General features: G+C 50.3%; 1 protein-coding gene across 2 annotated transcripts in view; it reads right to left on the bottom strand.

Moving 5' to 3' along the window:
• The window catches only part of KIRREL1 (kirre like nephrin family adhesion molecule 1), a 96,770-nt gene extending 80,898 nt beyond the window's left edge, over positions 1-15,872 (bottom strand). Inside the window, exon 1 of one of the 2 annotated variants that reach the window (XM_004447354.5) lies at positions 15,716-15,872. In XM_004447354.5, coding sequence (XP_004447411.2) covers positions 15,716-15,767 — 52 coding nt within the window. In that variant the 5' untranslated portion in view covers positions 15,768-15,872. The remainder of the gene's footprint in view (positions 1-15,715) is intronic. The other variant, XM_004447353.5, reaches the window with a different exon arrangement.
• Between the last annotated feature and the right edge of the window lie 9,880 nt (positions 15,873-25,752).

Raw genomic sequence — 25,752 nt, 5'->3', positions numbered from 1 at the left:
AACGAACTTTGTTTTATGGTAAGAAAAGAGGGCCAGGTCACCGGGTGAGATAACTGTTAGAGGCACAAGAGAGGCTAAAATCCTCATCAAGACTCCCATTCCAGTGCTCCTTCCACACGGCCTTCTGAATATAGATGCTCCTACTGTAACTCATAGGAAACCAGCAGCTGAGTGGGACGAGGCAAGCCAGGTGAGACGTCTCACCAGTCCTGAAACAGGCACAGCAGGCAGTCTCAGGCCTGCGGATTAGCCGAGGAAAGATCATCTCTGCCTGGGCTTGGATACCAATAAACTCTGAGCTGGAGGCAGCACCAGCCTGACCAGACACTTATTTGTGGAAAGAAAAATTGCCCTGGGACCAAGTGGCCTGGGCTGTCAAGGCTTTGCTCAGTCACACACGCCAGAAGGAGCCCAGGGTTGAAATGTGCCCTCCCTCACCAAGGAAGTGTAGAACAAGAGGGCTCTCTCACCCTCACCAGCTTTTTAAAACACTCGTTTGTGCTATGTAGTTTTTTACTAGGCATTTGCTAGGTGCTTTCATTTACAGTGTTAATAATGGTAGTAGTACTAGCCAATACCATTTTATTAAGCACCTGGCATGTGCCAGGGACTCTGTTTTATGTAAACCATCTGCAAGCTTTTCAAGATCCCCATCTACCAATGAAGAAACCGAGACTCAGGTAATGTAACAATTCCAAGGTCTCACAGATAATTCATGGGAAGGAAAGGAGTCAGTGAAAGTTGAATTCATTCTAAAGATCAAGCACATTGAACAGGTCATGGAAGAAAACCCCATATGGGAGGGAAAATACACCTCGGCCCCTCCTGTGGGCCCTGCAGAAGCCCCAGTCCGAGACCCGCGGAGAAACAGGTACAAACAGAGGTGCACCCTCTAGAGAGCTGGGTTCCAGTCCAGATGCAAGGTAAACTCTTCTGGCTCTTGAGCCTCTCAAATCCGTCATCTGCCCTTTCTGTTTATCTCTGGACTGGAAGCTCAAGGAAAGCCCCAAGCCCTGGGATGCCAGAGCTCACTGTCCAGCTGGTTCAGAGGAACTGCCTTCCCTCCCTTCCTCCCATTTTTCCTCACTTCCCACCCTGAGCTCTGTGCTAGAGGGAGGCAGGGTCATTCAGTGGTAAAACAGGAGCTTTATAACCATCCAGACAGAACTGGGCTTCATTTGTTACAAGCCACATTTTTTCTCATCTCTAAAATGGGCTGATGCTCATGCTCTATTAAATGAGGGAAACTCCTGGCACAGTGCCCACATGTTGTAGGTCCCGCTGCATCCAATCGCATTCCTGGATAATCATTCCCTAATCCTTTCCAGGGGTTCAAGCTTCCAGGGTTGTGTGTCCTCCCCAAACAGAAAAGTTCCCCAGCCAGGACTCAGGCCCTCATTTCACGGTGGACTTTCCCTTGCCCCTCGCAGCTCCCCACCCCCCACTTGCCCCACCTTCCAGGGCCTGGCTGGATGGACTTCACTAGGAACCATCTCTTGCTCCCCACTAAGCTTTCTAGCCACCAACCTATTCACATCTCTTGCCATCCCACCCTGCATGCCAAGGAAGCCAGAAATAGCGAAGCCCAGGAGATAAAGACCGGGCAGCCAACAGTTAGCGTCCCAGGGAGCGCCTTGGGGCCCGTCTCCCTGCTCACTGGACATCCCTCCTCCGTCCAGCTGGGCAGGACTAGGTGTCCTGTCTCTGCTCACCACCCTGCGGGTTCCCCCGCGCTCCAGCCCCAAAGTCCTTTCTTCTCCCCCTTGGGTCTCCCCCCTGGTGGCTTGTACCCCCACCCTTCTCCAGCATTTCTCTTCCTCCCCCCCCTTTTCTCTCTTCCCCCCCACCCCCCTCAGCTTGGAGCAGGAGGTTATGAAAATGAGCTGCATGCCCAGGAGACTGTAATTATCTGCTAAGTGTGAAAGCCAGAGTGATTAATTAAGAGATAATAAAAAGAAAAGGAGGGCGAGAGGGGGGCCTCTCGGCTTTGCTTTGATGATAGAACCTGAGGTGAGCCAAGCAATTAGGGGAATCTTTATCGAGAGTTAGCTATAATCCACAAATTATCAAGCACCAAATGCTTCAGGAGCAGGGGCATTTTTCTGCGGCCAAGGGACAGACAGACAGATGTGGAAGGACAGCAGGCGCAAGAGGGTCCAGGGAGTGTCGGACTGGGAGGTAGGGAGAAGTTGGGCACACTGGGGCGCGTGGCCCTGCTGCTGGAGGGCTGGGCAGACTGTCCTGAGCCAGGCCACCAGGCAGCACTGCCAGCACCCCAGGCCATGGCTGCCCTGTCCTCCTACCCTTGAGAAAGGGTCCCGCTGCCCAGGAACAAAGGTAAGCTGCCCCAGGCAGACCCTGCACTGGAACCAACTCATACCATCTCTGCTATCTCCTCCAGGACAGGTCACCCACCACCTTCCTTTCCCGCCTCCACCAGGCACATCCTCAGAAGGACTTATATTCCACCTTGTCCTCGAGGGAGCAGGAGCTTCTTTCACACCAACCCACTCCGTGGTGACGGCTGCCTGCGAGTCACGCGGCCGGTGTGAAAGCTGCAGGGGCCACACTTGACAAAGCGCCACCGCAGCACTTAGCTCCTGGAGGCTCCAGTGCACGCTGCCCTAGCTGAGCGGACCTGCCTCCTGCCGCGACGCCCCTCCTCTTCCACCAAGTCCGCCTATATGGGTGTCCCCTTCCCCTTTTCTTTCACTGGAACCCATCCCTACTTGCTCCTTCCCACCTGGTTCCATTGTTCCAAACTGGCCACGGCCACCCCTTCCTCTTCCCACCCACCCCCACCTCTCAAGCCTTCCCCAGCCCATCTCTCGGCTCCAGTTTTTCTTTCCACCTTTTTCTGTGCAAAATGCACAGCAGAGAGGTGGATGATCTTTGTATGTGTTTGGACATGGGGAAGATGAAGAGCCAGCATCCCCTAAACAATAAGGTATTTGAGGACAGAAACCGAGCCTCCTACATCAGGTTCAAGTTTAGAGGCAGCTTGCCTTGCAACTTCTGATATGGCCCCAGTATTTCGAGGAAATGTCCAACTTCCTTCATCAGGTTAGGAGATCCCCAAAGGCAGTCATGCCTTACAGGTACCCCACGCCCTCCTGCCTGCGCTGACATCTCCTGGGATCCAGCCTGGCCACCCAGCACGCCTGGGCTAAGGACATCACTGGGTGATTCTAAGAGGAAAACGCTCCTGCTCTGAGGGTCCTGACTATGCAGTGTCCTGCTCTGCCACTCCCCATGTGCCCCCACTGTCCTACAGGAACCCGACTTCAGCTGTAGGTGCCAGGGCCTCCTTCAGCCTGGCTCTAGGAGAGAGGGGCAGGGGCCCGTGAGGCCCCCGGCTGGGGATGGTGGGAAAGCCCTCAGCTGCTCTGGGCCACTGAGAAGGGGAAACTGGACAGGTAAGGGCGCAGTGACTCAGCCAGCTTCCTGTGAGCACCATCCTTCTGGCCCTGACTGGGGGACACCGTGGAGAACAGCCGTGGTGGACAGCCGGAAGGCAGATCTGACCCCTGAAGGGACAACCTTCTCTGGCTAGGCTGAGGCCGTGGAGGCAGGCTCACCCATGACCTCGCTGGGCCTGCCTTCAAGTGTGAGAAAATAAACGTAGTAGAGGGTTTTGTTATTTATCCAGACATAGAGAAAACTGGAGACTAATTCAGTTACAGTCTCTAATTAGTTTTCATCCTGGAGCAAGGTAGGAGCAGGTTAGACACAGAGAAGAACTTCCCACTTGCCAGGGACGATGAGATATGAAAGTGAGTGAGCAGAGAGAGCCAATGAAATTCCCTGCTCTTCAGAAAAAGGACCAACACTGATGTCTCTAGGTTGATTCAAGTTAGTCGCTTCTAGGTATCTTGTGATATCTTGTGAGTCCAAAGGGGTTGGGGTTCTTATTCTATTAACTCTATTTTATTCCTGACCCCAGGGTCTAGGCTCCAAGAAGCCCACCCCGATTGATCCCATCCACCTCCACCTTTATTTACTCTGAAACCCTTCAGGATTTATGTGCCTAGTTTGCATATATTCCCATTTGTGTTTGCAGATGGCTGAATGTGTGTGTTTTCTGAGGGAAAGAAAGGTTGAAGGAGCGTTAATGGGGTTCTAAATGGCTCCGTGAGCAGGACTCCAGAGCTGTAAGGGCCACGTCTCCTCCACTGAATCCAGAGAACCCTTGCCTTCCCTGCCTGTGATTGTCCTCTACTGCCTGTTCTGCACACAGCTGGAGACAAGAAGGAGAGGGTGAGATAGTTCATCACGTTGGTTGAACAACTCTTAGGTCTATGTGAATGCTGGAAGCAGACCTGTTCTGAGACAGCTCCCCACTGCTCTCCCAAAATCACACATCTCCAGTTAAGCTGATGGCCCACCCCTTCCTTCCCAAATCAGAATTTGCTCATGACCCAATTCTCAATTCAAAGCCAGCAGGGTCAAGACCCTAGCTAGCAGCTCTGTCAAAATGTTTTTCCCCAAACCTTCCACTGGAAGCTCAATTATGGGGACCTTTTTCATAAAAAGTAAAGAATTAAAAAATCTAATGGAAACCACTGGTTCAGGCATGGAGAAGTTTCCACCAACATGCCCACTGGTTGCCTTGCAACTTTGCAGCTGGCAGCTGTTGGCATGAAGCCTTGGTGGGGTGGGGGTGGTTGGAAGCTTGTGAGGTGGCAGGAAAGAGGCTGGGCAGATGATTCTTGGGGACTGCCCCTGTCCCATCCCACAAACTGCTTCCTTAAAACAAACATATCAATGATCCTGAATCAATGGCCCAGGCTCTGTTATACAACTAAGCTGGCTGAAAAGTGAATTCAATTAAATGAATTCTATTTTCTCTTTATTTCCACTGGAATGTTGAAGATATATCTCCCTAGAGGAAAACATCCTCCAGCACCTCAAAGTGTGATCCAAGGTCCAGCAGCAGCCACGAGACATGGAGAATCTCCACCTGACTCTGTATCTTCTGAATCAGAATCTGCACTTACACAGGGCCTCCAGGTGTTTCATAAACATATTACGATTTGAGAATCATTGTTCTAACACACTGGGTTCATACCTTCTGGGGAGATGGGGGTTAAAATGATGGTGAAGCTAACTGTCCCCTGGGAGTGTTTTCCAGGACTGAAAGTGGTAGTGAGTGCTATCGCTCTAATTTACAGACGAGGAACTCAAGTCTCATAAAGGTTAAGATGCCACTCAATCTTCAGAGGCAGGACCCAGACCTAATTCTAAACCAGGGCTCTTTCCCACACTGTCCTGCCAAAGCGCCCCCTGCACAGCATCCCAGAGACCAGACATTCAGGGATTACACACATCACTGGCCACTTCCCCGGCACAGTTAACAGAGGTTTATCGGTATACAGCCTGTATTTGTACATCACTTGTTCTACTCTCTGCCTTCCTTAGATCTGCCTTGGACTGTGAGCTGTAAGAAGTAGGTATTGTGCATTATTAAAAGTAACTACAATTTACTGAGCACCTACTGTGTTCCAGCTACCGTTCCTTAATAGAGAATCATTCATTCAGTCTTCACAACAACCCTGAGGTAGGTATTATTACATCCATTTTATAGATGAGAAAACTGAGGTCCCAATTAAGTGACTTGGTCATGATCACACAGGTGGCAGCCCCCCTGGGAAAGCTAACTCTCCCACAAGCCCCCTGCTAAGGTCTTGGGGCACTCTAAGGTCCAATTCCAAGCACTAGGTGGACAGAAAGAAGCCTGTCTTATTTTATGCCCCTCATATGAAACCAAGGCAACGTGCACAAACTAAATCCCTCAGATGCATGCTTTACAGAGGTGCCCCCTCTCAATTTTCTGCATAAATGGAGAGCAGCAATGGTGCAGATAATCCAAAGTCATATCAACTTGGCTTTGCAATGCATTAGTGTTTTGCTTTTTTTTATTTTTGCGAAGTCAGATTTTCCTCTCTAATTATATGTGACTCAAACTGACATTAAAATGAGTTTGCATCCTCACTCCATCCACTGCCTGGCAAGGGGAGACTTCCCAGATGTGTGCTGGGCGATAGGCACATCAGCCTAGGATCAAACACCCACCACAAAATAGCTCACTCGCCGGTGAATGCTGGGGGCTCGACAGCACCGGCAGCAAGAGCCAGCCCCGGGTATGTGTGAGGGAGAGATGGGCAAAGCGGGGAGCACAGGGACTTCTAGGAGCCCCTGCAGTAGGCTGGGGGCAGTAAGGAGGACAGAGGCATACAGCGGCAAGTCACTTGCTCAGGTTTGGGATTAAAGCCCAAGAATCCTGTCCAGACAGAAATCTTTCTGGGAATCAACATTAAGGGAATCAACATTAAGAAAACCCTAACTTCTCTCAGAGGCTTTGCAGAGCCAGCCTCTCTATCTCTGGGTCTCTGCTCCTTCTCTTTCTTCTCCCTTCTTTTCTCTTTCTCTCTCTCTGTCCCTGTCTGCCCATCTCAGCTCCTTTCCTTTTAATAACCTCCCAGTTAAGCGAATCGAATGGGAAGAAGCAGTTAAAAGCACCTCATGGCTTGACAATGCTGGGTAATGGAGCGAGCAGGGCCCCAGGCTGATCCTGGGAGAATTCAGGAAGGAGGAGAAAGGGGGGGGGGGGGGGAGCAGCTAAGCTGATTACAAGGACAAAGTTAATTTAGAAATCAGCTCTACTATTTGAGAGGGGTGAGGGGCAACTGGACAGAGAGGCTGAAAGATTTGGGGAGAGTGCCCTTTCTATAAACTGCCTTTGTTCCTGGAAATCGTAATCCTTGGGAGGGACCTGGGCTCATTCCTTCGGATTCCTCGGCTCCTTCCATCCAGAGCAGGGGGCACAATCAGGGATTGTCCAGAGCCTGGATCTCTTGATGAGCACCGCATTCCAGAGGCTGCGGCCGCAGCCCCTGAGCCTCACATCTGTGATGTCCCCTCCCCCACGCCAGCCGCCCTCCTCCACTCACCCCCGCCACTTGGACAGTTAGACTTCAGCATTTTTCACATACCTCTCCCCCAACCTTTATCTCATTGCACTGTCAATACGGGTTCATACATTCTCCCCCCTCACTGGCCTGAGGGCCTCCAGGACTGAACCCAAAACTCACTTCCCATTTTGTCCCTGGTGCCTAGTTGAGTGCCAGGCACAGCACAGGCACTGAAAAGCCATTTGTTCAGAGGAACACAGGCTGTCACCCTGTGCCTAGAACCTCCCTCAAAGGTTTCCATTCGAAACAACCAGAGCTGACTTCCTGGCTGAGGTTTTAAGAATCTCTAGGCTTAGACCCCAAATGTGTACTGTATGCTTAAATGCAATAAATGTGGATTGGGCCTCAGATGGATCCAGATGGGTCCCCTGGACTTGGGGCAGTGTAGACACAGCGAGGCTCAGCGGGGGCAGATGACAAAGCAACCTAGACTTCGGCTCACGCATCCACAAGAGGCTGCTGGGCCCTCTTTACCTCCACTGAACTCTTCTTCCAGGCGTCTTTAATTTATACTAAGGATTCTCAGAGAAAAAGACATCATTTCTCCAAGCCTCCCTAACTCAGATCTGAGACTTCCCAAGGTTTTCTGCTCACTTCTGCCTGGTCAAGTCCTGGTTAGCTATTTTACCTCCCTCCACCCCCTTTCTTTTTCTTCTGTTTGAAAGGGTTGCCAAATCTCCCCAGAAGCAGATGAAAGTTTAAGAGGGCTCTGGTGAGGAGGTGGAAAGTCATACCTGTGTTTAACATATCCTCTGTCTTCTTTGGAAAAAAAAAACAAAAAACAAAAAAACCCGCAGAAATCCCTGGCTCCTGCCTTCCTACAGGACAACCTGTGGCCTGGCTTCTCAAGGCCTAGTGTGGTCCAGTCTACTGTGCAGATCACCTCACCTATTTCTCCTCAACCCCAACTCACCAGCTCCCCAGTACCCCACACATTCCAGCAGCCACCCCGTGGCTGGGGAAGTTCAGCCGTTTGCTAACGCTCTCTCCCTTCCTGCCACCTCCACATCCTGCCATCCTTAGGCCACTTCCTCCATGAAGCCTTTCCTGGCCACTGCCGCTTGTGAACTTTCCGGCTCGGACCAGCACACTGTTGTCACGGCACCATCTTTACCTGCCCGGACCACCAGGAATCTCTGTGTCTGCGCAGCTTAGCTTTTTGGAGGGTAGGCACCAAATGCTGTCATTTTTTTATTAAAATCCCGTGTAATGCATAGAACTATGTTCTACAGATACATTTGCTAATTTTAAAAAATGTTGGGGAGCTTATGTAGTTCAGTGGTTGAGCGCCTGCTTCCCATGTACGAGGTCCTGGGTTCAATCCCTAAGGGGAAAAAAATGTAATTTTCCCTATTGCATGGGCTACTGGGGTTAAGTAATTTGCACCTAAATCATGAAGTGAGACCTGTAAAGACAGGGGCCAGATAGTTCTCATTTTGTGGCACTGGGGGCTGGCATGTGCCTTGCACATAGTTAGCACACAATGCATTTATGCTTAATGAACGAACCAGATCATTAGTCTTCCCACAGGTCTTCCAGTGAAGATCTACTCTTCATATCACCCCGGTGGAAAATGAGGGGCAGAGAGGAGATGCATCAAACAGTCCCGCCTAGAAGAAGAATCTATGATTCCTAGCCTCGCCTGGGGTGGGACAGCCTCCTGGGACCACCCTGCCAGACACTGAGCATCACCTCCAGAGGTTCAGGTTCCTGCTGCCCCTTCCCTGTCTCAAGACCCAGGCCCTGCTGCCTTCTGGGAGATCCACCCCCCCCGCCCCCCAACCTCTTCCCCAGAAGAATAAAGCAGCAGCATTATCTCCAGGGAAACTAACGGAATTTGCTAGGAGAGCTAGAGATTTCCACCCTAGGATTTAAGACCCTTAATCCTGAGGCGGGTGGCTGGCTGCAAGGCCCATTTATTTCAATATGATCCCAATTTTGCAAAACGGGCTCAAGGAGGGCAGAGAGAGATGAGACTTCAGCCCCTGGAGATGGAGAGAGGTTAATAAAAATTGTTGGAGAAATTAAATGTGGAGGGAGGGAGAAACTGGGGGCTTAGAGAGGGCTGGCAGAGGGATAAAGGGTGGGATGGAAGGAAGGAAGAAAAATGCGATCTTTGGTGGTGCCTGGGACTGGAGCAGCTTTCATCCTGGGTGCTTGAAGAACCTAATCAGGGTTGTATTGTCTGCGAATCAGGAGTGGGTAGGTGTGAGAGCCAAGAAACTGGGGCTGCAGGGTGGGGAGGGACCAGGGCCACGGAATGGGGAGCCCAAAGGGTCTGAGTTGCTTAACCTCGTAGCATGTGCATCTATCAGAGAGGATGCGGAGCATGCAAGATTAGACAAAAAGACTTAGGACGGCTGCTGTAGCTAGAAGGCAAGTGATACAGACACCTCGTGCTGTTGCACACCAGTGGTCTGGGGAATGAATGGACTGGGGTAAAGATAGAGGGATCTGTCCAAATGTGTGTCAAGGTAAGAAACGCAAGTGTGTGAGCGCATTTGTGGGTGAATATATGCATACACGTGTGGGCGCACACGTTGTGGGGGGAGGCTGCGTCCCCGGGCTAGTCTGCAATGGTCACGTAGAGGAGGTAGAGGCAATAGTCTGTGGGAACTTTCTTCTTGGAACCGTCCCTATCCCTACCCCAACTTTCCTGCTTGGATTCTAACCCTGGCTCTGTCTCTTACTAACTATATAATCTTGGGCAGTCTGCTTGACTTCTTTGGGTCCTTCTTTGCCCATCTGCAAAATGGGGATAGTAATACCTATCTAATTAGATTCAACGGTCGGTATTCAATCAGGCATTACTAGATATAGATATAGAGTAGCACCACCACAACCATCAAGTATCTTCTCCCTCGTCCCTAAGGAGAGCCTTTTCCTCTGACTTCTCCCTGGCTTCACATTTCCAGATCAAGGACTTGTTGGCCTCTTCTATTGCTGACCTCCTCCCTCCCACCCAAAACCCTCAACCCTTCCCAGGCCAAAGCCCCCTCCAGGAGATTACAAAGCAAACTGGCCCAGAGACCTTGGGGAGCTGGCAGGTCAGGAAAGGGCACAGCTTTCTCATCTCTGGAGGCATGGAGAGGAATTTCCCTACCCTTGGCTGGAAACAGCTCCCAGAAATTAGGAAGGTTAAGGAATTTGCCCTCTTTCCCCAGCCCAAACCCTACCCTCAGCCAGTCATTTAGCTCTCTAGGTCTCTATTTTCTCATCTATTAAATGCAGAAATCTTAACTACCCCACCTTCATCCTCCATCTCTAGCAAAGGGGACCATACACATGAAAAAGGAGCTCACACTGGAAAGCACAAATGCAAGGTTAAACTCCAGAGTTGGGAGGAAATGGGCTGGGTATCACAAACCTTCTGACAAGGGGCGGCATTTACCGTTCCCAAGCCCACTGAATGAAGCACGTATCCTGAAAGTTTTGCCTCGTATATGGTCATCCAATAAGGATGTGAGCCAGGGGTTCCTAGGGTAAGACGTGGGAAGAGGGGGCCAAGAGAGGCCCCAGGATCAGCTCCTGCACCACCCTAGGGAAAAGGAGAGGGCCCAGGCTGCTCAACTCTAGGGGACAGGATAAGTCTCTGTAGGCGAGGTTGCTAGGCTTTGTAGTGAGACAAAAGAGGTTTGAATCTGAAATCTAACAGTGGAGGTATGACCATGAGCAAGCTAGTCAAAATCCCAACTTTGGTTTAACAGTAATTTCACCTGGTCCTCTTAAAAGGAGTAATGAATAATGGATATGAAAAACACACAGTAGGAATTCAATGAAAAAAATTTTTTTTTGGTACAGAAAACAACCTCCTACCATCACTTTTCACTCACCCTGGGTCAGGCAGGTCCCCAAGGGACAGGCTGGGGTAGCCCTGCCTCAGGTGGCAGGTTGGAACAAGCCATCCCAAAACTCAGCCACCCCAAACTCAGTGTCTGCCAAGGACCAGGCTGGTTTTGAAGCTGAGGGGAGTACTTTTGGGAGAGTCCTGTCCTGGGGTTCTCTCCAGGCCCCCACTTGGTACTCTACCCCTTGCTGCTGTGTTACTCTAGACATTTCCAGGAATCAGCCTAGCACGGCTCAGAGGTAGTTCCCAAGTTCCCAAATTTGTAGTTCATGGACCTGTAAGGCTTTGCTTGATATCAGAAACCGACGCAAGATTGCAAACCTTTTTATTTGCCAAGTAAAGTCCTTAAAAACAAACAAAAAGCTTGCCATTTACTAGTGCCAATATATCATCAAAGAAAAACCATTAAGCACCAAAAAAAAGTGGCACAGAAACTCAGAGTATGGATAGTTTTAAATTTTTGGATGCAATTACCTTTATGAGACATGCACTCCCTTTTCCTCCTAGTTCTCATACTGCTATGGACCAGTGAAAACCCTGTTGCCAGCCCAACATAGGTGCTGGCCAGCATGTGGGCTCTCTGGGAAAGGGGAAGAGCACAGGCTTTGGGATCATCTGGTTCATACACCTACCACCACTGTCGGTATGTCTAAACTTCAGTTTCTCATCCATGAAGTGGGAATAATAACAGAGCCCATTCAGGGGGTTGTTGAACAAATTAGATAATGCATATACAGTAGTTAGCATAAGGGCTCAATAAATGACCTGTATTATCTCCAAACTCTGAAATGCTGCCACCTCGGGACTAGCATCTCCTCCTCTTCATTTTAAAAAAGAGCTCTGGTTTCTTCTCACTTAAGTGCCAACCTCTTCCACCTTTGCTCTCTCTTTACGTCCCTTCTCAGGACCTTTCTGGAGGAATTCCTCCGACCAGGAAGAGACTGGCTTGTTTCCCTTTCCTGGCTTGCCACAACGTGGGTTCTCTCCACGACAGGGACAAAAAGGTGGGACTAAAGACCAGGACCAAGAATCTTGGCAGCCAGGGCTAGAAAATAAAAACACCCTAAAGAGGAGTGGGGAAGGAAGCACAGACAACTCCACTGCCTTTTATGTCCAGTCACAAAGTCACCATCGCAAGCACTTCCTGAGCTCTTCTGTGCCAGACACTGTCCCATGCACTTTGCATGTATGTTTAATTGCCATCGCAACCCTATGAGGTATGATTATCATCCTCTCTCTCTGGATAAACACGCCGAGGCACAGAGAATGCACGCTACTTGTTCAAGTTAGGTCGTGACAAGGCTACCAAGTGGCAGAGATGCAGTCGAACCAAGGAGCTGGAGGCAAGGCTGTGATTTAATCATCATTTAATACTGCCTCCCTCCTTCCAACATTGTAGCACTCTCATCAAATCAATCAATTGATCAGATATGTAAAGAGCACTTATCAGGTGCATAGCACTGTCCCAGAAACTGGAGAATAAAAGAGAAACTAAGACTTGGTCTCTGAGGATATAGGGAGGCCCTGAAGGAGCTTCCATCCGAGCCCTCGATTCTCAAGTCAAGGTGGTAAGATAAGAGCAGGCACCAGAGGCTGACAACCAAAGGCAGGAGAGCCAGAACAACCCACCGCCAGCGATGGTCAGGAACAGAAGATGAGAAGGCCTAGCACCTCCTCTGCCTCCCCATGGGGTCCAGGACCCTCCCTTTGGATCTATGTTAGAAGGCAGAAGCGGGAGTCCAGTCAAGGCCAGGCAGGTGGGACCTGGTAGCCAGATTTCTGCCAAGACCCACCCCTGGCCTCTTCTTCAGCCTCAAGGCCCTGCTCTGGACTGGGCTGGGCTGGGAGGGAGACAGGGGACATTTGGAGGGTATGTGTCTGTGTGTAGCATGAGGAGGGGGAAGCTGCTTCCCAGCTCCTCTTCCAGACTCTCAGTTCCCCGCCAAGATGTAGCTGTGCTGAGCGAGTTGAATACTGGAATTTCAGGAGGCCTTTGCCTCTTCCCTGCATTTCCCACCCCCCCCCCCCCCCCCCCCGTCCCCCAAAGTAGGACAGGGATGCCAGGGGGAGCTCTGGGGGTTACAGGGACAGATTTTTCTCCTACCCCCACCTCCAAGCCCCCTCAGCAGGCAGCTCCTGCCCGGAGCCTGCCTGTCATCCCACATTGCTCTGATTAGCTATAATCTTTCTTTTTCAATTTCTCCTCCCTGAGACTGGGGAGCGAGAAAATCTCCCAGAAAATGAATAAATATTTCAATTTTCGGCGCAATCAGTCTGAGGAGCCGGCGCATGATGGAAACAGGGGGAAGGATAATGGTTTTCATTTAGATAAGATACAGAAAATTATTTAGTGAAAAATGAAGATTGATGAAGCCCATTGAAATTCTTTAAAAGGCGATTTTTATTTCTCAGTCTAGGCTGAACATCCCCTTCCCCTCCTCTCCACTACCCTTAATTCTATCACCTTCTCCCCCCTTTCCCCCTCCCCCCCCATCCCTCAACCCACCCCCTGACAACCCTCCCGGCTGCGTCCTCAGTCAGAGCCCCAGTCCCTGATTGGGAAGTCTTTCTTCTCCAGGACGGGAGCTAAGGAGGCAGGCCCCTGCCCCGCCCCCCCACCATGAGTGTCTGGGCCTCCCCAGGTCCCCACTCCTTCCCTCCCCTCCTCCAGGACCCTCGGTCAGCTTCTCCGGAACTCAGCTGTGATTTCCTCTCCCCTCCAGTCTGTTCTCTCCCTTTCTTTTCTTGCGTATCCCTTCCTCCTTCCCGAAATACTTCGCACAATTTCATCAGCTCCTGCTTTCACTCCGATTGCAGGCAGGGAGGTGGGAGATCAGGGCCCCCTCGCCCCTCCCCCTCTTCAAAGGGAGGAAGGGACACACCACGGGCTCCCCTCTTTCTGCCCATTTCTGTCCCCAGTTCAACCCTCCTTTCCCTCCGGTTTGCTAACTGCAGCTTTTGTTCCTTGGAGCTCATTGGTATCCATGTTCCTGACATGTGAGGGCTGCAGGAAAGGGGCAGATACAAGCGCGCCCCCAACACATACCAACCCTGACCCGGCTGCCCCCTCCCTCACCACATGGGCCCCCTCTTCTCCCCCTCTCAGGCAGCCTGGCTGAACAAAGTCAGAACTTAGGTCATCTTCCCAACTTTCTGCCAAGTGACCGGCCTGGCCTGCCAACCCCACGGCCTGGCCGCCCCTTCTCTCCACTGATACACGGGTGTGCACCCTTCTCATAACTTAAGTGTGCATGGGGGGGGGTCGACATGGGGGTCCAATGGTGGAAGAAGGATCAAGACGTGCCCCCCTGCCCCCCCCCCCCCCCCCCCCCGAGCTCAGCCAGGCTTTGCCTTCTGAGCTGGGGAAGGGCTGCAAGAAGTGGAGGGGTTCAGGAATACCTCACCCCCAAACATACACCACAAGTCCGGGAGGGGAAACTGTGAGCAGGGCAATGCCTGGGACTATTCTAGCCAAGCCAACTTTGCTCTGCCCAGATGCCTCCTCTCCCCCAAACAGACCACCTCCTCCATTTTACAGCCTCCACATCTCCTTAGGCGTCTGCCTGCTTCTATGAATTTCTGTTCGAGTTTCTTTGTTTGCTTGAGGGTTAGTTGTTTGTAGACGGGGCTCTGTGTCTAACTGTGCAGTGTGTCCTTGTACACGTCTGTGTGCACACATGTACTCTGTGTCTGAGCTCTGGTGTGTCTGGGTGTGTGGGTATGCGAGTATGTGCCCATCTAGGGGAGGGACCCAAGTGTCTTCCTCGGACGTGTCAGTGTCTTTGTGTAGATGTGTCTGTCTCAGTGTGGGTGATGTTTGTGGCGATGTCTGTGTCTCGGTGGGTGAGTAGCCTGTCTCGGTGTCTGCGACTGTTCTGTCGTGTGTGTCTGTGTGTCCCTGTCAGCTCCATTTGGGGGTGGGGTGGGAGAGAGCTCAGAGGGATTTAATCCTCCTTAGAGTCAGATCTTGGAGGCAAGAACCCACTCCCAAGCACCAGCCCGATTGGAGCCGGAGCTGTCGGTCCCCTTAGCACCCTCTTCCCCTCACAGCCCTGCCTGGGGATTCACTAACATCCTCCTATCTCTAACCATCTCCCCCATCTCTCTCAACATCTCCCTCATCTCTCTCACCTCCCAGCCTCTCCCCTGCCAGCTTCCAAATAAACCCCAGGCGTCAACACGTTCCTGACCCCAAATGGGGTATTAGCTCCCCACTCAAGCCCCCCCCCCCCACCGTACACGCCGGAGCTGAAGCTGCCTTTGGAACTCCACTCCCCACCCAGAGCCTCCGTGGGCAGGGGTTCCAAATCCCCGGTAGAGGCCCCGAGGCACCCTTCCCTCCCTCTAGAGGGGCCGGCCCCGGCAGTGTGGAGCCTGCGGCTTAGACTCACTGCCCTCCCCGCAGGAGGGGCTGGGCGGGAGTTGGGGGGATGCCCTTATCACCAACTCGCAAAACACTACCACCCCAGCCTTCCGCGCACCCCCACCCCGAAGATGTGACATCCCAGCCTTCCTTTTAGCCCGGAGCCAGGCGCCCGGATCCCCAGCCTCAGAGGGTGGGGGTACGTGGGCTTCCAGAGGCTTTGGAAGACTTTTAGCATTTGGGTCCCTTTTTAACTCCCATCCCCGGCCCTCGCGACCCCAATTCTCGGTCCTCCCGCGCAGCTAGAGGTATCAACTTGGGCAAATCAACGGAAAACTCACTCTCTCTAGTCCGGGTTACTCCGCGCCCCCTCCCCCAGGAGGGTCGGGACCGAGATCCCGCCTCGTGGCTTCTCGTCCCCGGGGGCTGGCCGCGGGTCGCCCTGCACCCCAGCGCTCCCCTATCCCGGGCTCAGGTCTCCAGCCCCCGGAGCGGGAGCGGGGCGCCCGGGGAGGGGGTGTGGGGGGGCCTTACCTTGGGAGAAAGTATCGGAGAGAGTGAGGATCCAGACGAGAAGGCTCAGCATGCTGTTCGCCCGCCGTGCGCCCGCCGGCGGCTGGGGCCCGGAGTTGGCGACGAGCGAGAGCGGCGGGCTGGGAGGAGGGGAGCCCGGGAGCCCGCCCCCCGCCCGCCCGCGCCCGCCCCCGCGCGCACACACACACACGCGCGCACAAACTCACTTCCCTTCCTTCCGTTCCTCTTTATATCCCTCTTTCCTCCCAGTCTTTTTGCTCGTCCCGTTTCCTTCTCACTCTCGCTCTCTGTCCCCCTCCCTGTTTTCTGCGCTCTAGTCTCAGGCTCTCTCTCTAGGTCTCTCCGGTTCTCGGGGCCGCTCTCCCTTTCTCCTCCCTTCTCCTCCTTCCCTCTATCCCTCCCTCCCTCCCCCTGACGTCTACTTTCCCTCCGACGGCGCCTCCCTCCGCGGCCCCTCCCCCTCCGCCCCGGGCGCGCTCACTCGCGCGCGCACACTCACACACACACACACACACTCACACCCCTCGCTTGAACGGAGATGGAGGGGGAGCTAAGAGAGGAAGGAACTGAGTGCAAAGGCAAAGCGGGCAGAGAACGGGGCGATCGCAGGCGCTGGGGCCGGGACGGCTGGACCCCCTGCCGACCCTCAGCGCCCCACTCCGCCCCAGGCCCATTTATATACACGATCCTGGTCCCGGGCTAGGGCTAGGAGACTGGGCAGCCCTGGGGGGCGGTGTGTGTGTGTGTGTGTGTGTGTGTGGTGGCTGAAGAAGGGGCCTGTAGCCGGAGAATGAAGAGAAGGGTGTGAGCAGCAGCGTGTGTGCGCGCGTCTGGCAGTCGGGGTATCAGGATGTTAAAAAGCATAAAGACCTTTTTAAAAATATACACTGCACCCGGGATCTAACCCCTGCATTCCCGAAATTGGGAATTCGCTATTGACTAATGGAAGGTGGGGGTGGGGGTAAATATGCCTCTCCCCACCTACGGAATTCGAAGCTGGAGAATCAGTTGCTTCTAGCGTCTGCCTCACCCAGCACACAGTGGGGCCACGGTAAGTGCTGGGGTCCTTCGTGGGCGGCAAGAAGCTTAGTTGACTCAGTCCTTTGTTCATCTTAGGTATCCATCCATCCAGACACCAACTCGACGGCTTCCGAGGGCCAGGGCCTCACAAGACAGCCAAAGAGGATCTCTAAGCACGCAGGAGTTTGAGCTCCTTTAGGGTTGAGATCGAGGGACTAGGAAGGGAGGGAATTCCCGAAAAAAGTAACCGGAACATTCAGGAGGGGCCTCCTCTTTCCTAAGAGTTCAGTTTGGTAACTAGCTCCTCTCTCAACCCCCTAACCCAACGCTCCGGCCCACAGGTTTGCTCAATTTGGGTCCAGAAGTCTGGGTCCCTAAAGATGAGTCTACGGGAAATAAGAGTCACAGATATTGCCCAACTTTACAGTACTGAGCTGGCCTAGAGAGGCCTCCCCTTCTTTCCTGCGATTTTCCAGGTCTCCTGGGTCCCTAACGCTCCCGGCCAAGATTCCTGGATTTTGGCCCCAGAGTGAATGCTGACGGCTCGCTGCTGCCCTCTGCTGATGGGAAGCGACCACATCACCTCTTTCATCCACAGATCCTGACACCAGGCGGAATGTCCACACACCACTAGAGGACATACACAGGAAAACACACAAGCCCATTTTCAGAAGCACAAATATGCATATGCCCTGATAATCCTACATAGGTATGCAAATACACATGCAGGCAAACATACAGTTTAAAGATAAAGAGCCATACCTGGTCCAGAAAAACTGGAATACAATCCCAAGCACACATACACAGAAACAGACATACACCAACATGCAGGTGCTAACGGGTCTCTCATTTATTAAGCATTCATTTACCATGCATTCCACAGCTATTTCTTCAGTGCCTACTATGTTCCAGTTAAAATTCTAGGCCTTGGAAATACAATAACAATTTTTAAAAATAGACAAAATTCCTCCTTCATGTTGCAGGGGGCAGTAGACAAATATAAAACATGCCTGGTTGTTATAAATGCTATGGGAGCATTTATTTATATAAAGCAGGATAAGAAGGAGTGAAGAGAAGGGTGGAATCGGTATTCTTATAAGTAATCAGGGAAAGTTGCTCTGCTAAATTAACATCTGAAAAGAGACCTGAAGGAAGATAGGGATTCAAACTATTCAGGCATCTGAGAGAAGAATGAAGAAGCAGGTAAGGGTAACAGCAAGTGCAAAGGCCCTGAATAGGGGCATGCTTGGAGTATGAGGGGGCCAGCCTTTTCATTCTCCATGAAGGTGCCTGGAAGGGAAGGCAGTATTGACAGTAATTTAATAAAGTGCTAAGAAGTCCAGAAGTAGAGAATAGAATACTCTTAGCTTAGTGCTCCCTTCCTGCCTTCTAGCTTCTGGCATTCAGTTTGATGGTGATTTTCAGTGCAAGGACGGACTGGGTTAAGAAGGCTTTTGACTTCCCCTTAGGCCTCCTATCTCCTCCCTAAACCATAGTAAGAGAGGAGCCAGATTTCTCCAGCTCCCTCTTACCAGTCAAAGCAGCAATCTCACCTCTCTTTTCTTTTCCCTTCACTTTTTTTTCCGCTATCCTTTTTTCATTAGAGAAGTTGTAGGTTTACAGAAAAAGCATACAGAGCATACAGCAATCCCTATTATTAACACTTTGCATTAGTGTGGTGACCTCGTTACTATTGATGAAACAATTTTGTTATAATTATACTATTAATTATAGTCCGTGGTTTACGTTAAGGTTCACTGTTTATATTGTACAGTTCTATGGTTTTTTTTAAGCTTATAACATTTACACAACCTAAAATTTCCCCTTTTAAGCAAACTCAAGTATACAATTGAGTGACTTTAATTACATGCACAGGGCTGTGCTACCACCGCACCATCCACCACCAAAACTCTTCCATCACCCCAACAGAAATTTGCACCAGTCAAGCATCAACTCCCTGTTTCCTACCCTCACCCTGAACCCTGGTAACCTATATTCTAGCTTCTGACTCTATGAATTTGCTTATTCTAATTATTTCATATCAATGAGATCATACAATATTTGTCCTTTTGTGCCTGGCTTAGTTCACTCAACATGATGTCTTTAAGGTACGTCCATGTTGTTGCATGTGTCAGAACTTCATTCCTTTTTATGGCCAAATAATATTCCATTGTGCGCATATACCACATTTTGTTACTTCACTCATCTGTTGATGTGCACTTGGATTGCTTCTGTCTTTTGGCAATTGTGAATAAAGTCACTATGAACATCAGTGTGCAAATGTCTGTTTGAGACCCTGCTTTCAATTCTTTCAAGTACATACCCTAGGAGTGGGATGGCCTGGTCATATGGTAATTCTGTATTTAACTTTCTGAGGATCAGCCAAACTGCTTTCTACAGTGGTTGCACTATTTTACATTGTCACTAACAAGGAAGAAGAGTTCCTATTTCTCCACATCCTTTCCAATACTTGTTATTTTCTATTATTTTTAAATCATAGCAATTCTAGTGTATGTCAAATGGTATCTCATTGTGGTTTTAATTTGCATTTCCCTAATTCCTAAGTTAATGATGTTGAGGATTTTTTTCACATGCTTATTGGCCATTTGTATTCTTTGAAGAAACATTTATTCCATTTTTTTAAAATTGGGTTGTTGGTCTTTCTATTGAGTTGTAAGATTTCTTTGTATATTCTAGATATTAAACCCTTCCTTATTAGATATGTAGTTTCCAAATATTTTCTTCTATTTATAGGTTGTCTTTTTATTTTCATGATGAAGTGTTTTGATGCACAGAAGTTTTTAATTTTGGTAAAGTCCCATTCATTTATTTTTTCTTTTGTTGCTTATGCCTTTGGTGTAAAGTCTAAGAAGCCATTGCTTAATACAAGGTTCTGAAGATGTTTCCCTATGTTTTCTTTTAGAGGTTTTACAGTTTCGTTCCTTATACAGTTTTTTAATCCATTTTGAGTTACATTTTGTATCTGCTATGAGGTAGGGGTCCACCTTCATTCTTTTGCATATGGAGATCCAATTTTCGGGGCACCATTTGTTGAAGAGACTATTCTTTCCTAATTGGGAGGACTTTGCATCCCTGTCAAACATCAATTGACTCCCTCCCTCCTTTAAATCTCAAATCCTCACTCACTTAAGCATAGCAAACTCAGTTTCCTCTGCACATAAACCACTCCCAGAACTAAGCCCCTTACTTCAGCTAGTGGACCTCAACACCACCTGTGCAGTAGAATTTTCTGGGAGGATTTAAAAATACACCAATCTTTTATGAAGATTTCAAGTAAAAATAAGATTTAAAAAAATGGTAACAGTTATTGTTTCAATTTTTTAAAAAAGATTTATTTATTTATTTCTCTCCCCTTTCTCCTCCACCTCGGTTGTCTGTTCTCTGTGTCTATTTGCTGTGTCTTCTTTGTCTGCTTCTGTTGTTGTCAGCAGCACAGGAATCTGTGTTTCTTTTTGTTGTGTCATCTTGTGTATCAGCTCTCCATGTGTGTGGCACCATTCCTGGACAGGCTGCACTTCCCTTCGTGCTGGGCGGCTCTCCTTATGGGGCGCACTCCTTGCATGTGGGGCTCCCCCACATGGGGACACCCCTGCATGGCAAGGCACTCATTGTGCGCATCAGCACTGCACACGGGCCAGCTCCACATGGGTCAAGGAAGCCTGGGGTTTGAACAGCGGACCTCCCATGTGGTAGATGGACACCCTAACCATTGGGCCAAGTCTACCACCTGTTTCAATTTTTTTAAAGCAATTGATCCTTTTCTGTGTTGGATCAAGTGAATAAATAGAGATAAAGAAAAAAAAAAAAAAAGAATACACCAGTGTCTTGGTCTCTCCCCCAAAGATTAATTGTTCTGGGGTGAAGTCGAAGCATCAGCATTTTTAAACACCTCCCCAGGTGATTCTAACGGGCGGCTAGGGCCAAGAACCACGGAGCTAAGCCAGCCCCCCTTGCCAGGCACTGAACTCAGCAGGCCTGGACCCCAGGAAGGTTCCCTACCCTCTCCTCTCCATCAGCAGTTCTTCTGCTTATTGCCAATCCTGTATCACCCTCCCTTCCTTCTGGGGAGTATCCCAATTAAGCTCCCCCAACTTTGACCCATTTCTCATCTCTCCAGCACTAATGTTCACAATTCTAATTGAATGAACTGCTTGAGTTTCCTGGAGTCTAATCACATAACTCTCATCAAACTGAGGGCTTTCTGGGATGGTGCCCCCAGTACCAGATGGATGCTCTCGAAGACAAAGCCTGCGTCTCTTCCATCAGACTAGACACACCTCCCCAGGACAGGATGTATATCTCCCCTACCAAATTCGGGGCTTCCAAGAGGCAAGGCATGTCTCCTCAGCCTGGAGCTCTCTGAGGGCAGAGAAGAAGTGGGGTTTCCCCTCTCCAATCAGAAATACACACGGTGGTTGAGAACAAAGCACATTGGCACTGAGGCCAGACCAAGGGGATTTAAATCCTGGCTTTGCCCCCCCACCCCCTTACTTTCTCTGTGACCTTGAAAGTTTATTTATATAACCTCCCTAACCCTTGGTTTCTTCTTCTGAAAACAGGGATAATACTAGCACTTAACCTGACAGGGTGGCCGTGACGATTAAGTGAGCCAGCGTCCAAGCAGGTCTTAGAATGGGGGCACACGGTAAATGCTAGCTGTGATTATTTTCTACTTGGACGCTCCCCAAAGCATGGACCTTTCGTATCGCCCTCTTGCTGGATTTGTCCCCTTCACCGTGCACAGGGCCTGGTGTGGAGGCCAAGGTAGTGATCCCTATGGATGCTACTTCACTTAGAAAAAAGGAGGGAAGCAGCCAAAGGTTATATATGGAGTTAAGAGAAATATTAATAATTTTTTGAGCACAGAAGCAAAAAAGATCAAGAGGTCAGGGAGTGAGCAGGAAGGCAATTTATGACCATCTGCAGGAGAAGCCACCCTGAGAGACAGAAATGAATTCTTTGTCTCAGCGAGGGCTAAAAACAGCAGAACAATTCTATAAATTGTCTTCTTTCCCCCTAGAGAGGGTGGAAGATCGTGTTCCTGCTGCTTATCAGAGATCCTGATTTTTCAGTCTAAAAAATAATCCTGGTCATAAAGGAAACCCCAAGTCCTCAAGGTGAGGGACCACCAGAGGTCACCTTGTCCCTCCCCCTGCTGCAGGGACTGTAGCCCAGAGCACTGAGAGATGCACCCCGTGTTCAAAAGGGGCTCTTCCCAGCAAAGAAGACTCTTTATTCCCTTCTCTACTTTTCCGTCTTAGAGCCCAGGTGGCTGCATAAATCCTTCCAGGTATTAGGCCTTGAGCTTTCCTGCTGCAATACCGGTTCATTTGCTCTTGTTCACCTTTTCCTTAAGATATCCAGCTTTGGGAAGGGAATGTGGCTCTAGTAATAGGCCTCCTCCTACCACATGGGAGGACCCGGGTTCGATCCCAGGGTCCTCCTGGTGAAGAAGAAGAAGAAAAAGTGTGCCTGCGCAGTGAGCCAGTGGCCATGCAGCAAGCCAGTGCCTGTGTGATGAGCTGAGTGCCTGTGCAGTGAGCCAAGGGCCCATGCGGCGAGCTGAGTGCCTGCATGGGTGCCCACGCAGTGAGCTGAGTACCCACACAAGTGCCTGCATGGCGAGCCAGTGGTGAGCCAAGTGCCCACGTGGTGAGCCAGTGCCTGTGCAGCAAGCCAGTGCCTGCATGGCGAGCTTAGTGCCTGTATGGCAAGCTGAGTGCCTGCACAGTAAGCCAGTGCCTATGCAAGTGGGTCATGCAGCAAGATGATAACGCAAAAAAGAAAGACAAGAGGAGAGTCAAGGTGAAGTGCAGCAGAAACCAGGAACTAAGGTGGCACAATTGACGGGGAGACTCTCTCCATATCAGAGATCCCCAGGATTGAATCCTTGTGAGTCCTAAAGGAAAAAGATGAGAAAAGTAGACAAAAAGAGGAAAAGATACAGAAGATCACACAGCACATGGACACAGATAGCAAAAAAAAAAAAAAAAAAAATCAGCAGGGCAGAGAAGGGGAAGAAAAAAAAAAGATATCCAGTTTTTGAGGTGTACAAGATTAAGGGCAGAGGAGGGGACTGTCCTAATGGCAATGGGGAGGGGCCCCAATCTGCAGTGGGAGGGGAGGGGGCAGGGGCAGGAGGAAGACTGCATGGGTCTAAGTGCCTGGGCCCCTCCCTAGCGGCCTGGGTCCAGCAGGCCTGGCCTCTCTGTGAAGAGCTCCTGGCCTGCAGAGGAGACGGGAGAGGACTCAGGGGCCCAGGGACTGGTGGTTTCTAGCTCGGGCTTGTCGACTGTGCCGAGTCTTGTCAAGGCCCAGTGGTCCCAGCAGTCAAAAATGTATTTGTTCACCCCCTCCTGCCTCTGTGCAGAGCAATGGAGGCATTTTAAGGAGGCCCAGCTCCTTGGTGCCTGGAAATAAGAAGCTGCAACAGGAAGCACAGCAGAAACCTGGCATCACTGGGTGGCCACCCTCAGCCTCCAACAGAGGGGAAGGTGGACAACTGGGCCAAGGCCCATGGGAAGGGCTTATCTGAGGGAGGTGTGCGGCTGTTACAGGGGAAGGAATACGGGACCATGCCCTGAGGAGGAGAGTCCAGAAGATGTAGGGAGAGATGGTTTGCAGGGGTGTAGAGGCAGGGGCTGGGAAAAGATGACCTTGGCAAAGGCAGGCTCCCATGGGCCAGCCCAGCCTGTGAACACCCATTTTCAGCCCTTCTCTTTTCAATGCTTCATATTCCAGTTCCAACATGGGGAAACAATTTGTGCTAAACGGACCAGTTATCTCTTATTAGGTTTAATGAGGATTTCATTGCCTGAGCTCACACGGATTGGAAGATTCCTGCTTCAAATGAGCAGTCAGTCGAAGAGACCTGCTCAGAGAGAGAGAAGAGGGTTAGAGCTCAGGGGTCTCAGGAAGAGGCACTGAGGGTATGGGTGGTGATGTGGGAGAATGGGGGAGGGGAGGGTGGGGAAGTGGGCTTAATTAGGAAAACATGGAGAAAGTAACGTGAGCTCATGACTCAACCATCAAACAGCCGACTGGATGAGGCCTTGGGCAATGCTTAAGCCATTCCCCTTCAAGACAGTGAAATGATTTGTCAAAGGTCACAAAGCAAGTTCTAGTAGTGCTGGGACCAGAACCCAGGTCTTGCAAAAAGAGTGGGGAAAGGAATTCTGAGCCTGGAAACTCGTTCTTCTTGCCTGAATTCACCCATGGATCTACCACCACTTTCTCACCCATCCTCATCCCCAGACTCAGCCTGAAAGCTTTTATCACCAAAGGCACCGCTTAGACCCAACAGCTCTGAACACTGTCTCGCTCTGGTCTCTTGTGGCATCTGAAAATCAGGAAGAGAATCAAGGGAGCAGGAGGTAGGGCTATGGAGGAGAAGGGATGAATCGCTCAACGTCTTCCTTTGGCTCTTGGCTTTAGTTTCCTTAAATCCTACCTCCAAGTCCCATAGTCTGTCTCTCTCTTTCCCTCCACCCCCCACCCATGCAACAAAACTTTTATTAGCATTGTGAACAGGTTCAGCTATTACTGAAACCGGTAACTTCTGAACTTAATTTGGGGCAAATGGCTATAGTGCAGAGTCAGGCCATCATTGGGCCACTCTGAAGGCAAGACTGAAGACTCAACAGCCACCCTCAGGCCCAGGGCCAGGAAAGGGTGGACTCCTGAGGGCTGGAGTCAGAAAGACGGTGGCTGTCACCCGGCTGCTGGCCAGGGGGATGCCTTCCTTGCGCTGATCTTGGTCTTTCCATTCTCCATGTATCACTGGGCTCCACCTCCAGGGTGATGGGCTAGCCAGTCAGAGTTTTCACAAAGATCTGCATTCTGACCTTTTAGTGAAGAGAGGACACCGTGAACGCCGTCACGCCACCTGAAGGCCTAGGCACAATCACTTCGCAGTGTCAGTTGCCTCTGAACCCCCACTGTCTCTTTTTAAAAAATCTTTTTAAAAAGATTTTTTAAAAAGATTCCTGGTTTCTGCTGTATTTCATCTTGACTCTCACCTTGTCTCTCTTTTGATGCATCATCATCTTATGGTGTGACTCACTTGCACAGGGCACTGGCTCACCACACAGGCACTCGTGTGGGCACTCATGTGGGCATTCACGCGGGCACCGGCCCACCACGCAAGCACTCGCATGGGCACTGGCTCACCATGCAGGCTTGCTTTCTCTTCTTCACCGGGAGGCCCTAGGGATCAGACCAAGGTCCTCCCATATGGTAGGTAGAAGGTCTATCACTTGAGCCACATCTGCTTCCCATCCACTGTCTCACTTTACCATTCCTCAGTGCTTCCTCAGAGACCTAAACCCACCGCTCATTAGATGACTTTAGTATCAGGAGTGGGTTATGGTTGATGTTTCCATCTAAGCTAGAGATGAGACCAAGCTGGCAGCTAGGATTATGGCGTGAAGTTCTGTTAAGGTCACTAACACCATGGCAGCTTTAAGGATGAAGTGAGAATGACGTTCTTATGAATGGCTTATTTAACCCTGATTATGAGAGAGACCATTAGCTTAAAGCAAAGCCCTTAATAATATTACTCCAACTGTTATAATCTCCAAAGAGATTGACTAAGGATTTGGGTTAAGATTATATTATTTAGTTCATTCACCCATTTCTCCATCCATTCATCTGACAAACATGTATTAGAAGCTTGCCATAGGCTGGGCAGTAGGCTAAGCACCTGGGATTCGAAGATGAATGAAACCTACCCCTTGTTCTCCAGGAACTCAAAGTCTACTGGAAGGACTGACAGATCATTACAACAGAGTTGGGAAGTAGAGAAAGAGAGAAATGCCCTCGTTTTTTAAGAGTACAAGTTACTGAACTCAGCTTGAAGGCATTAAAGAAAGTTTCCTAGAGCTGTCTGTTGAAAATGAGAATCTTCGGCCAAAAGTTTGAAGGATGAGAACAGAGTTCCCTTTCTCTGGGTCTTGGTTTCCTGCCAACTCTGATACCCCACGGGACTGTGACATGAG

Source organism: Dasypus novemcinctus, chromosome 13 (genome assembly GCF_030445035.2).
Source record: "Dasypus novemcinctus isolate mDasNov1 chromosome 13, mDasNov1.1.hap2, whole genome shotgun sequence".
NCBI classification, from domain to species: Eukaryota; Metazoa; Chordata; class Mammalia; order Cingulata; family Dasypodidae; genus Dasypus; species Dasypus novemcinctus.
Note: the sequence above shows the minus strand (reverse complement) of the source record. Positions and strands in the feature narration are given on the sequence as shown.